The sequence below is a fragment of the Brachycentrus maculatus genome, unplaced genomic scaffold, assembly GCF_059751285.1.
Source record: "Brachycentrus maculatus isolate JH-2025_06_01 unplaced genomic scaffold, ASM5975128v1 h1tg000261l, whole genome shotgun sequence".
In the NCBI taxonomy this organism is placed as follows: domain Eukaryota; kingdom Metazoa; phylum Arthropoda; class Insecta; order Trichoptera; family Brachycentridae; genus Brachycentrus; species Brachycentrus maculatus.
In genome coordinates, this window is record NW_028281012.1 from 367,834 (window position 1) to 385,679 (window position 17,846).

Sequence of the window (17,846 nt, forward strand, 5' to 3'; positions counted from 1 at the left end):
AGAGCAATTTGAAAAAAATCTTTAATTTCCTTTGCAATCAGCAGGAATCAAACCCGAGATGGGAGTTTGACAGTTGGCAAACTACACAACTGAATCATGAAAAGTAAAGAACTAAAATAGTAGATCAAAAAGAATTATTAGTGATATCTATCTGAAACAATAGATGTTTCAAACATTCAAATTAAATATGGAAAAAAAATAGATGAGACTTAACTTTAAGGGAATGGGTAGTGTGTAAACTATCGTTAAGGAATGTTAAGAGAAGAAAAAAAACAATTTGTGCCCTGATAATGTCTTTAGGTACAGGAAGTATACCACCTTGATCAAAAGTTTCCGGAATCACCACCATATGGCACTCTCAGTCACACAATTTGAGTTCTCTTTTTTTATTAGGTTGCCACATCTGTCATTGACATCCTATAAAATTTTCAGCTTGATAGCTTGAGATTTGTAAAAATGACGCCGTATTTAGCGACATTAGCGATTGTGCATGTTTTTGATTTTTTACAATTTTAAAAATGGAATTGAATTTGCAACAACGAGTTAAGTATTAAATTTTGCTTTAAAAACTGTTTCAGGGGTGCGACGACATTGAAAAGTGTCTCATAAATGTTACTTTGATGAAAACAGTCGTTTAACGCAGCGGCAGCCCATCAACATCGAAAACCAAAGAAAACATTAACAAAATCGAAAAATGGATGACCGTTAACCGCAAATTGACGATTATAAAGATGGCAGAGGAGTTGGGCATTGCTTTTGAATTCACCTGATTTGCCTCCCTGCGACTTTTTCCTATTTGGTCGACTCAAGAAACCAATCCGCGGAACGCGTTAACAGCACCCGAGATGAGGTCATGGAAAATTCGAAGATGGCTCTGATGGCCATACCGCAAGCCGATTATAAAAAATGTTTTATAACTAAAAACATAAATAACAAAGGATGAATCTAGCGCTGGCATAAGTGCGTTGCGGTCGATGGGGAGTACTTTGAATGGGACAATATTGATTTTGATTAATAATCTTGTATTTTTAATTTTCTGAATAAATTCCGGGAACTTTTTGATCAAGGTGGTACGGTACGTATTATATTCGTTAAAAAATTATATCTTAGAACAGACTTCCTTATATATAGTCATTAGTGAACCTCTGGGTTACAAACAATTCAGGTTATGAACAAAAATCCCAATGAAGATATACTCGGTTTATTAATAACATGAAAACAAATGAGTAATATCTCTTTTAAAAAATTTTTTTTTGAAGCATTATGAATCTTTTTAGTGATAATGCCATGTATCAATTCCGCATCATTTTATAATCCAAGAATGAAACAAATCTCATAAGACAGTTTTCTGTGAGTCAGAAAAATGGTCAACTCCCAAATACTGCCATCTGACATTACCATGGAAAAGGGGTGTCCTTCCAAAATGTACTTATTTTCTAAGCAAAATAAATTTAATTAAAAATAGCCCTAATTAAAATAGTAGCTATTCAAAATTAGTCCTTTTTAGTAAGCAAATTTAATCTAAAATGTTTTGCATATGATTTGCATCATAAAATACTTTTAAAATGGTTATTTTTTGAAAGTCCGGAATGAATAAATCCATTGTAATCCAAATCTTGTGTGAAAATTAATTTCAGACAGGTTTACGGTTTTGAATTCGTAACCCAAGGTTCGCCTGTACATATAACTCCCTTAATATTATTTAAGAATAATTTAGTTTTTTAAGTGAAAGAAATAAATGCAATAATTGGTACTTTAAAAATGCAATCACATGGCAATTGACATTACTTTATATTTCCATCAGAAAATCAAAAATGATATTTGTAGATTGATATGTAACTGAATACGGAAATACTTTATTTATATTATATGTTGACATTTTTTTTTCAAGAATCAAATAACGAAATGAAAATTTAAATAAGTAATAAATATAGAAGTTATGCGTGTATATATATATAAATATCAGTGTTTCCCAATATGAGGAGTATGCCCCGCCAGGGTTACTTTGAATACCTTGGTGGTTATGCGCAAATCATTTATATTTGTTACTTTGTTATTGGAAAATGCATTTTAGAAAAATATATATATATATATATTGTAACTTTGACAGCACAATAATATGATGGCAGGACTGTTATATTTGTACTTTTTCAAACTATTTTTAGTGTTAGATGTAATAGTAGCCTAAATGTCAACGTCAACATGTTGAGGTTATAGTTAAGTACTTTGTATGAGTGTGATTGACTTGTTCATTAGCTTATTTTAACTATTGTTTCTAGCCCCATACCAAAATGGATAGTACGAGTAGATTCTTTTTTAACAGTATTCAAAAGATTATTTTCATTTTGTGTTCTCAAGTCAAGCCTAAGGATCGCACTAATTTTCTTTTGAGTTGCAATGTTACATAATTTACATATTATTTATTTATGAAAATTATTTAACAATAATGTGCTTTTTTCAGAATTAGATCGGTAAATAAAAATTTGAAACATAGTACAAATAATGTTGAGAAACACTGATATATTATGTATGGTTGTGCCATATGGCATGTTGAGTTCAGGATTACTATTGTTTATACGTATTTGTTTCATTACTTGTGAAATTTCTTAAGACTCGTCAATTTATGCTTGTTTCAGGCTTTTGTAACGTTCTTTCTCCGAATGATCATTGGGAGCTTCCCTTTCGAATGAGGCCAACTCCAAACCTGTAAAAGTAATGATTATTATTTTTATGAATAACATGAATAACATTACAAAAACATATCGCTTATACATCGCATAACATGTCAAGATAGTGTAGATTCCTCAACAACAATGAAGTGTTCAGCAAAGTGAACATGACAGCAATTAGAAGGACAATAACTTCTTCATCTTTGTCGAGATATCATGATATCTGGATACCATTTCTTTGAAGGTTACATCTATTATATGTGTACAATAGCTTGGACTTGTACAAACTATTGACTGTCATCGCAGAATCAATTACATCGCAAAATAATTCACTTAGATAAAGACGCAAAAGGAGAGAAAGGATTTATGTGCAAGAAATGAAATGTGATGCGTGATTATTCACCTTGTGGAGAGAGAACTGGGGTGGTGAGCAAGTACAGCCATGTGGAGTCGTGCCTGGTGATGCCGGTGTCCATGTGACAACGAGACAGTTGGTCGGAGACATGGCGAGCAAGAGCGCGGCACTTGTCCAAGTTGATGCGGTTCCCTGAAACCCTGTAAAACACACAAAATAAAAACATGCATTTCATAAATCGCTCAATAAATAAATAAAAAAATTGACACACAACCGGTATTATCTCCTTCGCAACATCGTCAGACCGATTCAATTCAATCGGCTACTAGGCCCTCATTACAAATCGAGTACTTATGTATCTTTTTCTAGTTACATCTTTGGAACGTCATTTGGAAAACCATATACATATCGCTCACTCCTTTCAACAATGTCATAAATCAAAAAACTTGATTTTTCAGGAGATCGTTTTAAAGTTTAAAAATATAATACAATGTTTTAAAAATAAATATCAAGCCACTTATTAAACTTTTTGCTATGCAACAGATCTTTTTAGGTAAAACCTGAATGTTTTTTCTCCATTTGAAAAATATTTAGTATATTTAAAAATAATTGAACAATACCTTTTCTTCAAAATGCAAAAACAACACTTTCTGCCCTGTAGCGGGTAAATATTAAGTTAAAAATATGCCGCTTTCGATGGGAGTATAGTACTTTTATGGACATTCCGAAAACATGCACAACTGAAAATTGACAATTTTTGAATAGCATTAGATAACTAGTGCATAAGGTTCGAAAAGAGTGCATTTCATGGCATATCTAATGGAGTCTTTGCTCAGCCAATATATACATAAAATATACTTTTAAGTGATTCCCTCTGCATCTGTCACGTTTTCCTCTTAAGGAATACAATACATAATTGTCACTTGTACATACTCACATCATTAGTGGTCTAAGTTATGCAAGCGTGTGACATGAATACACATTTACACTTTGGTATGTGGGTGGCTACAGACTGCTAAAAAAGAAGAGCCGTTTTTGTGTAATCATATCAGTGAATCAAAGGCACACATACATACCTGTTAAAAAATAAGTCAAACCTAATATAAAATATTAAAATGTCAAAATAGAAGGTACGTATGTTTTCACAAAACAGAGTGAAATCAAGATAATATAATACTCAACACTACCTCTTTACATCATCCTCAGAATATCAGAGATAATACAAAATATAATAGTATTTAATGACTATAGAACAATCTTTTGTAAATAAAAAGACTCGTTTCAAGATCACAAATAGAAGGAGCATTGTGTGTGGTCATTAGTAATTTAATATTGTGTCTTGTTAAAGCCTACACTCCTAAGGGGTGAAAAAGGCATAAAACAAAAAGAAGAATGAGCTATTGTTGTCATTACATTATAGTGTTGGGTTTCAACATTCAACTCTTTGTTGTCAAAATATCAATGGAGTCCAATATCGAATACTAATTTATCTATTTTTAAAAAAAAGAGAGGTCAAAGTTTTGATTTTTGATGCAAGACTTGTAGACTTTTTATTATTTTATGACTTTAGCCAAATAAATAATATATATTTCCGAATACAACTGCATATTAAACATAAAACTGCAATTTTGCAGGTAATGATAATTGCGTAAACAGAGACGATTCACTTAGGCTGTAAACAACTCAATATACAATCAAAACAACATTTAAAATTCACAAATTATCAATACTCTATTGGCGTGTCTTGTGGTTAAGTACTTGACTCATTGTACCTTGAAAACATAGAAAACATTATGGAATCTCATTAATGGTTGTACTACTGTTTTATTGTTATTTTATTATAAATATACATATTGAGTTGATTCAGAAAACAGGGAAGTATGGGTTCTTCTCCTTCATTGTGTCGCTCAATGCCTTGAGCCATATCTTTCATATATCGCCCACTCCTTTCAAGAACGTCATAAATCAAAATACTTGATTTTTCAGGAGAACGATTTTAAAGTTTTAAAATATAACACAATGTTTTAAAAATAAATATCAAGCCACTTATTGAACTTTTTACTGTGCAACAGATCTTTTTAGGTAAAACCTGAAGGTTTTTTCTACATTTGAAAAATATTTAATTTATTTATAAAAATAATTAAACAATACATTTTCTTCAAAATGCAAAAACATCATTTTCTGCCCTGTAGCGGGTAAATATTAAGTTAAAAATATGCCTCTTTTGCTGGGATATAGTACATTTTCTGAGCATTCCGAAAACATGCACAACTGAAAATTGACGATTTTTGATTTATGACGTTCTTGAAAGGAGTGAGCGATATGTCAGACAATTCCCCTCCATTCCTTCTACTTCTAGGCTATTTTAAAGGCAGTATTTAATAAGTCTGTAATTAGTATACCCTGAACTTTTTACGTTGCCTCTTTTACCAGCTTCTTGAAAGTCACAAACTAGAAAACAATCCTTCTTCGGCATGTTGTGGAGAGACTTTTGACTACTGATAGTCCCTGGAGGTGACACTTGGTTCGAATGGAAGCCAAGAGTTTCTATACCAGACCCAGGAATGTGGCGGATGCTTTCAAAGCCTGGAGGATGTAAACGTTTGTGCGTCTTGTAGACCAAGAAATGCTTGCCATCCACCTCCTGCGCCACATTTTAAATACATCTATAAATTCCTTCACTTTTTTTGTCAGTGACGTTTCCACTTCAAACAGTTTGATGGAGAATATAAGAAATAAAAAAATTTACGTAAACACATGTGTAAAGTGATCACTTAAACCAGTCTATGATGGTCGTCAGCCCCGTAAATGCCCAGACTTCCATATTTTTCTTCATCTCTGATGAGATGTCAAAAAATAATATGAGAATATAAGAAACTGCTTATATTTACTACTTTTTTTACCTTAGTATGTATTTGTATTTTTTTTATACTCTGATCAAATTTAACGAGACATCAAGCCTGACCAAATACGACAATTCATGTACCTGGAGGGAGCAGATTGATGGATGAAATGCAGATCTCGGCAAGTTATGCTGAAGCAGGGCACAGCAGGTTGAGTGGAGGCTGTAGCGGCTGCCAGGGCTGAACGGTAGCGAGCGTGGTTGCCACCAGGCTCCATGCAGCGCTCCAGAGGAGGCAATTGTTGGACGACACCACCACAACGTCCCCACTGAAAACATTTAAAATACAATAATATACAAGAATGTAACATGATTGTTTAAAACTATGCTGCCTGTACATTTCTTTTAAGTTTTACTGATTTCATATATGAGTATGTAAATTTAATTAATGTAAGGTTTTCAATTTCCTATGCCAATAGATCGCTCCCTTGTATTATTTCTGGAAGTTTTCTGAAGATCCTAACAGTTTGGATTGCGTCCATTGTTTATCGAAATAATATTTTAAAGTAAAAATACATATTTAAGTTCACTTTTGACATTTATTTATTTATTTAATGGAAAACCAACAGAATATTTACCAAAAATAATAAAATTCCAATTACAGGTTTTCACTTTAAAGTTAACTAAAAAAAACTGTCATGTACATAAGTATAACTACATAATATTATAACTCAATTCAATTCAATTCAATTCAATTCAATTTATTTAATAAAAAAATAATATATACATTACAAACAATATTCAAGGCGTATATATTATAATAAAAGTAAGCAATAAGACTTAAAGGTGTAGAAGAATCCCGCTTCGGAAAACTCCTTCGGACACATGGAACAGATCAATATCCAATGTGATATTGTTCAACATAGCGGTAGCTCTTCCTACAGGCATAACCATCGGCAGGTTGGTCCTGTGTATAGGAATGTGAAACAATCTATGTCGACGCTGTCTTAGGTAACTATCGGGAACATACAGACCAATGTTCCGGATAATTTCAGGATTATCGATCATACCGCGCAACAATCGATAAAAATGCGTAATCAAATACACATTCCTTCTAGTCTCTAAACTATTGTAGCCAAGCATACCCTGGAGAAACTGGGTCGGGTAGAGCCAAGGATAATAGCCGTACTCTCTCATGTAGAGATACCTCAAAAACTTCTTTTGGACTTTCTCTACCATAAGAGAGTAAATTACATAACTTACATTTCTTTATCAAATAATCAAATAGACATCAACAATGTTTCTCTTAAATGTTTTAAAAGAAACATTATTGATGTCTATTTCATTAAGCATTATATTGTACATATCGCAGGATCAATTAAAAAAATTAATGCTGGTAGTACTTGGTATGCATTTTAGGGATTTTGAATGAAGCTTTGTTTCTGGTCTGTGCTCCCAGGACTCTAATATCGATGAGTGATAAAAGCTCTGGGCAATCTACATAATTATTAAGAAATTTATAAAGGAAAATAAGGTCAGCAGTGTTCCTACGTGTTACGAGCTTGGGTAAATTCATAAATTCATTACCTGGAGCCATCCGTCTAAAATTACAATATGAAATACATTTTGATTGTGTAGATTCTATTTAATTAATATATTGTTTATATTGGGGGTTCCAGATGGGAGACGCAAATTCATAATATATATATTGATTGATTATTCTAAATACATATTTTTTTTAAATTATTTTTAACCATGATATATCTTATTTATATTTATAAAACATAAACAAACTTTTTTTACTGTTTAAAAATAAAAATAAATATTAACAAAGATATCCATACATTTAATGTTACAGAAACTGATTTCACTGTGCAAATCAATGTATCTTTTTAAAGCATTTAAGATTTTGAATAACTTACCGTCTTCTTCAGTCGTGAAACTGAAACCATATTTAGGGCTCCAACAATGGCCATGAGAGAGTTGAAGTTTCCGAGATTGAAACATTCCCTGGCGCACAGAACCCAGTGCTCCAGGACACGAGCTCTCTGCTTAGCCTTAGCTGACTGTGAACCATAATGAAAACCATTCATAAGAATATTATAGATGTATTTAGTTACTACTACTGTAAACAATATAAATCAAGAAAGAGATACAAATTACAAAATTTATAATAATGCTCGGGATATCCTGGAGAGACCACATCTCTAACGACGAGGTACTACGATTGATCAAGGAAAGAAATCACCTACTCGCGATTATCTCCAGAAGATGCGCTGAATGGATCGGCCACGTGCTAAGACAAGAGGGTTTCCCGCACCAAATAATAGAGGGGGCGATCGAGGGAATAAATACCAGAGGACGCCCACGCCGCTGATACCTAAGCGACTTATACGAAGACATGGGCTGCTCGACGTATGAGGAGCTGAAGAGGACTTCCGAAAATAGGTGAGAATGGCGAAAGAGATGTCATCTGTTGCTACAGACCAATCCGCAGGATTGAGACCAGAGAGAGAGATATTAATGGTTCACGCAAAAATCTTCCTAGGCTAGCAATAATTAACAATACTAAAATTATTTATTTTATCGGACTCTGGATTACTCGCCCAACATATGAGATATCAATTTAAAGGTCTGTCAACTTGATATGAAACATGTATCATTCTTCTCTTTTTTATGTAAGAAGATGGAAGTCTGAGTATCCCAGACTTCCATCTGTCTGAGTCTGACTTCTTCAGTCTGAGGAGAGACATTTGGCTGGCTTCAACGATCACTTTATACACTTGTGTAATGTTCACCATTCTGCCCATTATTGAACATCCATATTGCGTGGATCTAAGACCATAAATATTGTGAAATGCATAAATACAGGTTTCAAGAATTAATGTAATATGGATATTTATCAAAATATAAGATTGTTAATGAGAGAAAGTTTTGCATATTCCAAACTAACTATCCTACTATCCTACTATCACACCGCTTCTATGAGCTTCATCCCCGATGGAGTGGAAGCAGCTGGTCTCTTTGCAGGATTTACCTACTCGTCCACTAATTGATCTACCCAAATTTCAATAATTTTCAAATTGCTCAATGATTTTTAATTGTTATTTTTAAAATAAATATACTACGCGTAAGTAAATGGAACATCCTCCATCCCCAAAAAAATAGTTTACCCCACCATTTTCAGCGATTTTCTTGATAAATGTATACCATTTTTCTTTATTTAGATGAGAATTATATTTATTATTTACCTTGCTCATTATGTACAAGGTTTATAGAACATTAAGTGGATTTTTGTTTCTTCTAACTAAATAAAGATATTTTATTTGAATCTGTATTGGGAACAGGAGGGATAATCTAGTGTGGGCCATCAGGATGTATACCTATTGTTTATGTCGCCGCTGCGGCGCCATCGGAGTTGCTAGAATGTTTTCTACGTGGCCATGACGGCGACAACGGAGTGCAAAGAGTTAAATGAAAAAAAAAATTACCTTCAAAATATCCGTAGCCACCAAATAACTCAGCCTGTTGAACCAGTCAGCGTACGCTTCCAGATTTTTAGTTTTCTTTGGCTCGTGTGGGCCATCCTTGACAGTGGACGGCTGGATGAAGGTTTGCACAAACTCCTCGGGGCCGACGAACGAGAGCCGGTTGAGTTCAATCAGTGTGAGCTGGCGAGCCAGGGCCAGCGGTGTCAGACCAGTAGATGTAATATCCACCTAAAACAAGGATATCCGTATCAAGCTGTACATAATTCAAAATGAACGACTGCCACTGTTTATTTTTTCCTCTTTTAAGATTTTCTTATCATTGATAACTTAACCAAGCTGATGACAGGTTATATAATACTGATAATCCTTGTAAATTCCCGGAGTTTCTTAGCTGATTTTCTTTAAAAGATACTTCGTCTCTATTACCTATAAAAGTATATGTATTTATATATATATATATATATATATATATATATATATATATATATATATATATATATATATATATATATATATATTTTTTTTTTTTTTTTTTTTTGACGGCTTCATAGTGTAATGCTCAGCATGCTCGGCTGCTATACTGGATATCCGGGTTCGATTCCTAGGGAGGGGTTCAAATAAATATAAGTGATTTTTTTTCAATCTAATATTTATTCAATATTACCCTGGACCGGTACCTTAAGCAGAAGGCTGATAACCTTTCCTTCAAGTCTCAACAATCAATAAAACACTGCATGTGTATGATGCGGTGCCCTATGCACCATCGGGTGCACATGAGGGTTTAAAGTGAAGAAGATTTTCTTAAGGTGATGGAAATAAATTGTCCATATTCATTATTATTATTTTATTTATTCTTTCTGCATAAAAATATATTAAATATAGCAAATATAGCAAGGTATAATATACCTTTGGAGTTGTAGTGAAAATCACAAAAAAAAATTAGGTCATGACAAAATTTATTAATAAATTTTACAAGAAAAATAAAATACTAATTAATATTTTATAATGCGATTCTAAATGGATTACCCTCCTTCTTGTGAGTAGTTGACAATGATTTTTTTTCATTCATAATGGAATTTAAAAGAAAACACTTGTATTTTACCACTTTAGTTATATGTATTTCATTTTAACGACTAGTTTTGGCATTAATGCTTCTATCTTCAGGTCTAAAAATAAACTAAAGCATATTTAATTATCTGTTCTGTAAGTAAACTAGTCGTTACAATAAAATAAATATAGCTCACGTGGTAAAAAACAAGTGTTTAAATTTATATTTTATCATTTTTTTCTGTTTTTTGTTCATCACTGGTATCAATAATACACATAACTTATATGCGTTAGATATAGACCCCACAGTCCACAGTTTCACTGCACACAATAATTACCTGTGGAAGTTTATCGACACTGCCCATCGGAAGAACATCCACCAGTGTCTCTTCATATTTCTCCAGTGCAGTCAGACGGTCCAGTAGCTTCTGCAATATGACCGAAACCTCATCTCGGACTGTCACCATATCTTCAGCAGCACACCTGTAATGTTTTGTTGACACACTTTACAAAAATATTCAAAATATTTTAACATAGATTAAAAAAAATTGTAAGAAAATATTTTTAAAAAAAAAAAAATATATATATATATATATATATATATATATATATATATATATATATATATATTTATATTTATATATATATATATATATATATATATATATATATATATATATATATATATATATATATATATATATATATATATATATATATATATATATATATATATATATATATATATATATATATATATATATATATATATATATATATATATATATATATATATATATATATATATATATATATATATATATATATATATATATATATATATATATATATATATATATATTTATTTAAGGTTAAATTAGCTTTAAAATTAAGACTATTTAATTCACAAAGTTATCAACAGATGGCGATCTAACTAGCGTACAATGTATTACGTATAGCTGTTACAGCGTAACTAGCATTCGTAAATCAAAGCTAAAAGGATGTTCAATTTTGAACAGAATGGTAATTGTTACACAAGTGTATAAAATGATCACTTAACAGCTGACGACAGGTCGTATAGTGATGAAAATCCTTGTAAATCGCTAGAGTTTCATGGACTTTTTTCATAAAAAGATACCTAGTCTCTATTACCTATTTATGTATATATATAGTGTAATGGTCAGCATGCTCAGCTGCTATACTGGAGGTCCCGGGTTCGATTCCCAGGAGAGGGTCAAATAAATATAAGTGATTTTTTCACTCAAATATTTATTCAATATTAACCTGGACTGGTACTTGAGGGCGAGGGCTGATCACCTTTTCTTCATTTGTTAACGGTCAAGATAACACTGCGTTTATATGATGCAGTGCCCTATGCACCATCGGGTGCGGATGACGGTTTGAAGAAGAATAAAAGAATATATTTACATATGCCTAACAGAGAATCGAATCCCTAACATTTCACAAAAAAAAAACAATATACCTTTGGGTGATAGTTCGCAGGAGAGCCATGACGCGGTCGTCACGGAAGTCGTACGGGAAGCTGCGAGTCCATTCCCCGAGCAGCCTGATCAGGGCCGTCATCTCCGCCAATAGGGCCTCGCCGGCGGCGGTCCCCGGCACTGGTACCTGCTGAAATTTTAAACACTTTTGCTGTGTGTGCTAACTTAGCTTATATAGCTATTTTACGAAACCACCAATTCAAAACACTACTGAATAATCTCGGCAAACAATAATGGTTATGTGTTATAAACATCGCATAAAAATTGAGCGCAGTTTAAAGGAAAATAACAAAAATTAATAGTATTGACCAGGGGAATGACGTAGATCAACGTCTAGGCAGTGTAAAAAATAAAAGCATGGAATTTTGACAATCATTTAGACACAGTCAGCTCGCACATACTCTATCGAAAATGATGGTTCATAGTATGTCTATCCGGTGCATCGCTCTCAGACTTTTTGTTCACTACCAGCGACAGAGGAGCGGCATGCTAATATTTGGACAATCCAAATATCAGCATCCAGTTATTGTAAATCGAAAGATCGCGATTCAAAATTGAGATTCGGTCGCCGACTTTAAAGTGTCTCTTCAAAGTGCGGTAGTTCACAAACGACTCACATTCACATTAAACTAGTTGCAGTAACAACATTTTAAGTGTGTCCAAATACTTGTTCACAAAATTTGGATTATCTCCAATTATAGGAGTTATTTTTGAAAATAACTCCTGTAATTGGAGATAATCCAACGGAGATAATCCAGATTTTGTGAACAACTATTTGGACACACTCAAAATGTTGTAAATAAATTATCTGGTCAAATTATAAGCTTAAATAATAAAAATGACAATGGTATTTTCTGGCGTTTCTCATGTATGTGATTATAATCCAGGATTCGGACCTCACATACCAATAAAAGAGTTTCTGCTCAATAAAAAAAGCTTCTTTTCATCTCACCAATAGATGTCTCTAGTGAAGTTCTAGTGATTCAAGAATAATGTTTCAAAGTGTGTTCATATATATAGAACATCCAAGAATTCGAGTAGTGTGGTTGTCAATAATAGGTAGAATTGGTGAATGTTATACGTGTGTAAAGTGATCACTTAAACCAGCCTATGACGGTCGTCAGCCCCGTAAAAGCCCAGACTTACATATTCTTCTTCATCTTTGATGAGATGTCTAAAAATAATATAGTTGCAGTAAACTTGACCGACAGACTTGATCTAAAAGGGGGTAGCCATTCGTCTGAATACGTCGGGAAACGTGACCGTTACTGGTAGTATAGCCCCGGCAACCTATAAAATGCCCAACAAAAAAAATGCCCCGGGAAGGTTAAGACACTAAAATAAAAAATATTCATGTGCTTTTATTTTGCAAAACAGTAATAACAGAATACGAAATATATATTTTTTCTAAATTTATGAAAATAATAGCAAATTTATTATTTGAATTTTTCTAAGTAAATAATTTTACAACAAGGGTAGGTACACATTTCTAACATAGCTTATGTTCGTAATTGGGTACCGGCTGATACGAGTACCTACCTTTCCGAGCAGAACAGCCTTATTTCAATAAAATACTTGAATGGATGAAAATTGTACTTGAGTTTTTACGGTCGAACGGACTCTGGAACGCGATCCGTACAAGAACAGGGTAGATAGGCACGATTAATACACGAGTACTCATCTCAACTTTAGCCGAGTCAATAAAATGAAAATGCTTGTTCAGCTGAAACGCAAACCAAAATATTAGATATTATAAATTCAAGCAACGTTTGAGCCCATTACAATAAGCAGAAAGATAATTATATTATTTATTGATTCGGCATTAACATTATGGAATGACATATTGTTAAAAATTAAACACTTGAATATACCACTTAATGAGTTTTATTTATATATCGCTCACTCCTTTCAAGAACGTCATACACTTGTGCATGTTTTCGGAATGCTCAGAAAATGTACTATATCCCAGCAAAAGAGGTATATTTTTAACTTAATATTTACCCGCTACAGGGCAGAAAGTGTTGTTTTTGCATTTTAAAGAAAAGGTATTGTTTAATTATTTATTTAAATATACTGAATATTTTTTAAATGGAGAAAAAACCTTCAGGTTTTCTTCAAAACCTTCTTTTTTTACCTAAAAAGCTCTGTTGCAAAGTAAAAAGTTCAATAAGTGGCTTGATATTTATTTTTAATACATTACACTATATTTATAAACTTTAAAAACGTTCTCCTAAAAAATCAAGTTTTTTGATTTATGACGTTCTTGAAAGGAGTGAGCGATATATACGACTTGTTTCTAAAACTTACAGATGTTTTCATCGTCTGGTAAAAATAAAAACTAAAATTATTTAATGTTTTCATTTTTAACAAGATATGAAAACATCTGTAAGTTTTCGAAACTAGTCGTAGGTATATATAAATAAAACTCATTAAGTGGTATATTCAAATGTTTAATTTAACAAAAAAAAAAGATATTTGATCACTTACATACAGCGGGTTAGGTTTTATTATGATATATGTTACATGTATGTACTACGACCGTGTATTGAGACCGCCCACCAAACGTTTGTAATAAAGCACGCTAAAGGGAGAGCGGTAGTAATTTGGACGTCAAGTTCCTCTTCGATATTCCCAGGGTGTGATTCAAACCATAAAACTATCTTTAGAAATTAAAAATTGAGAAAAATCTATAGGCAATTCGCATGATCCAAATCAATAATTAAAAAACACAAATACCAAACATATTTAGACAAATGAATTTGAGTTATCAGCAACATATGTATGTACGAGTATATAAGGTAAGTAGGTACAAATCGCTCACTCCTTTCAACAACGTCATAAATCAAAAATCGTCAATTTTCAGTTGTGCGTGTTTTCGGAATGCTCAGAAAATGTACTATTTCCCAGCGAAAGCGGCATATTTTTAACTTAATATTTACCCGCTACAGGGCACAAAGTGTTGTTTTTGCATTTTGAAGAAAAGGTATAAGTATATATATATATTTTTTATAAATATTTTTCAAATGGAGAAAAAACATTCAGGTTTTACCTAAAAAGATCTGTTGCACAGTAAAAAGTTCAATAAGTGGCTTGATATTTATTTTTAATACATTTTATTACAATATTTTCTTAAACTTTAAAAACGATCTCCTGAAAAATCAAGTTTTTTGATATATGAAGTTGTTGAAAGGAGTGAGCGATATGTTAAGTCGCATTCGTGGAACTGTCCGCTTTTACCGCATTTAATGTGTAAGCTTTAAGTGTGACGCATAACCGTAAAGATTACTTCGGACTGCGTCCATCCCATGATTTGAAGTCGTTAAAAAATTTACGACAGCACATTGTTAGAACGCAAAACAATAAATCATAACATTTTTGGCGTTCCTCCGTGAGAGAACACGATACAAAGTATTCTCGTTTAACGCCTAATGCTTTTGGAGTATTGGTACAATAAACGAAATACGGCATACACCATATAACGTATGCATAAGTAGAAGGCGAAAAGTCAAGGAAGACTTGATCTCGTCCAATGGGTGCCAAAGCGACCTAGACTTGCGTTACAAAATACATATCGCTCACTCACTACTTTGATCAGACTTGGGAGGATTCCCAAGTCAGACCGCGTCCCGAGGTTCTAACGATAACTGCCGACGAATTGTCAGCAGTGGTCGTCCTGGGCTGCGCGAAACTGATGCCTTGTAAAAGAGGCAAGCTTCGGGAGTCAAACCTTTTTTTTTATACAAAAACGGTGTTTTAAGCAAAAAATGCAATTAAGTTAAATGTTACCTTTGTTTAACGATAATATTTAGTTGCAAGCTATCGATTATCCTGCCTTAACGTATTAAAGTAATATCAATATAATCAATCACAATAAATTGTGCCAGTTAGCTTGTTCATACTAAGTACAGTTGAGAATCCTACACCTTCTACTTTTTACTGAAGAAAATATTGATAACATATAGCTCACTCCTTTCAACAACGTCATAAATCAAAAATCGTCAATATTGAGTTGTGCGTGTTTTCTTAATGCCAAGAAAATGTACTTTATTCCAGCAAAAGCGGCATATTTTTAACTTAATATTTACCCGCTACAGGGCAGAAAGTAGTGTTTTTGCATTTTGAAGAAAATATACTGTTCATTTATTTTTTAAATATACTAAATATTTTTCAAATGGAGAAAAAACATTCAGGTTTTACCTAAAAATATCTGTTGCACAATAAAAATTTCAATATGTGGCTTGATATTTCTTTTTGATTACAAACATTTATTTTTATTTTTTCAAAATATTTCTTTTAAAATACATTTTATTATATTCTTAAGCTTTAAAAACGATCTCCAGAAAAAAACAAGTTTTTTGATATATGACGTTGTTGACAGGAGTGAGCGATATGTAGAAATCAAACAACGGCAGAGACCTAGCGACTATCGCGTTTTCTTATTGAAAATTTAAGTTATCACTAACCATTAATTTATTCATTGTAACTGCATGCAGTTTTAATTATTAGTTACAGTTTGATAATGTCTTGATAAGACGAACCGCATCACATTATATATCATTGTATATATTTAAATAAAAATTTTATTCGATCCAATAATCTTGTTTTCTTCAGGGAAATATGCGAGATCGAAGATGTTGTTAGGTGGGGAAGGCAACGAAGGAGACAATTTTATGTGCATGTGAGGAGAATGGAACCATCTAGACTTCCCCGCATCGCACTGTACGGCTAACCCCATGGTAGACGATTCCCGGGAAGACCACCAAAGATATGGGTCGATAGCTGGGAATCGACATCGCAGGAGGCTAATCCCTCTTAAAAACAGGCCACAAGGCCTACAACAAAATGAAGAAAAAGAAGAGAATCTTGTTTTATTTTTTAATACATTACCCACTAACCATTAATACCGGTAATACCAATTAAATATCAATCAAAAACAAAGTAAATATTGAACAAACATAATATTTTTTATGAAAATTTTGTACTTTTGTATTTCATTTGAAATGCTCTCTCTGCGTCTCTCTAAGTACGTACCTATTTTCTTTCTAGTTTGTTTCATAAATAGGGAAGTAGGTATAACATGATATTATAAAATGTAATAAAGCGTAAAAGGGTTTTCTGCTTCTTCAATACAAAGTATTTACAACATTTTGAGTGTGTTCAAATACTCAAAATTGGACAAAATAAAAATGTTGTAAATAATTACAACATTTGTTGTAAATAATAATCTGGTCAAATTATAAGCCAAAATGAAGAGGATATTTTCTGGCATTTCTTAAGTATGTGTTAATAATCCAAAATTCGGACCCCACATACAAATAAAAGAGTTTCTGCTCAATAAATAAGCTTCTTCATCTCACTAATAGATGTCTCTAGTGAAAATTCTAGTAATTCAAGTACAATGTTTTGAAATTGGATCATATATATGGAACGTCAAAGAACTTGAGTAGTGTGGTTGTCAATCATGGGTAGAATTGGTAAATTAGCTACTGTTGTCTCCCATAAATTATCGTTGCACATGTTCAAACTGTCACTCAGAATTGTATAGCTACATAAGGACCGTCAGTCCATTTGATATTCACATTCGTTTGAAAATGCCATAACTAGGCGAAACAATTGTCTATTACGTGTTTATGTGAATAAAATACAGTTTAGTAGACTCAAAAAATCTCTGTTTGATTTAAAAATTAATACATATATTTAAAATGCTGGTAACAAAGTGAATGGTGCACTGAAATCAGTTATAGCAAATAAAAACCTATCAGCGGAAGCTAAACTGGCAGTGCAAAACGGAGTCCTGGTTCTAACTCTAATGTATGGAAGTGAAACATGGAGATGGCAAAAGAAGGATGAAAGTAGACTGAATGCAGTCGAAATGCGATCTCTCAGAAGAATGTGCGACAAAACGAAGTATGATAGATGTACGAATAGTGAAATAAGGAA

At 32.6% G+C, this 17,846-nt stretch overlaps 1 protein-coding gene across 2 annotated transcripts in view; it reads right to left on the minus strand.

Moving 5' to 3' along the window:
* Window positions 1-1,878: 1,878 nt before the first annotated feature.
* The window catches only part of LOC148305788 (ras-GEF domain-containing family member 1B-like), a 136,778-nt gene continuing 120,810 nt past the window's right edge, over window positions 1,879-17,846 (minus strand). Inside the window, exons 5-11 of one of the 2 annotated variants that reach the window (XM_088266085.1) lie at window positions 11,888-12,036; window positions 10,743-10,887; window positions 9,358-9,585; window positions 7,789-7,932; window positions 6,011-6,195; window positions 3,073-3,224; window positions 1,879-2,704 (exon numbers count right to left, since the gene is read on the minus strand). In XM_088266085.1, the coding sequence (XP_088122211.1) occupies window positions 2,622-2,704; window positions 3,073-3,224; window positions 6,011-6,195; window positions 7,789-7,932; window positions 9,358-9,585; window positions 10,743-10,887; window positions 11,888-12,036 (1,086 nt within the window). In that variant the 3' untranslated portion in view covers window positions 1,879-2,621. The remainder of the gene's footprint in view (window positions 2,705-3,072; window positions 3,225-6,010; window positions 6,196-7,788; window positions 7,933-9,357; window positions 9,586-10,742; window positions 10,888-11,887; window positions 12,037-17,846) is intronic. The other variant, XM_088266086.1, reaches the window with a different exon arrangement.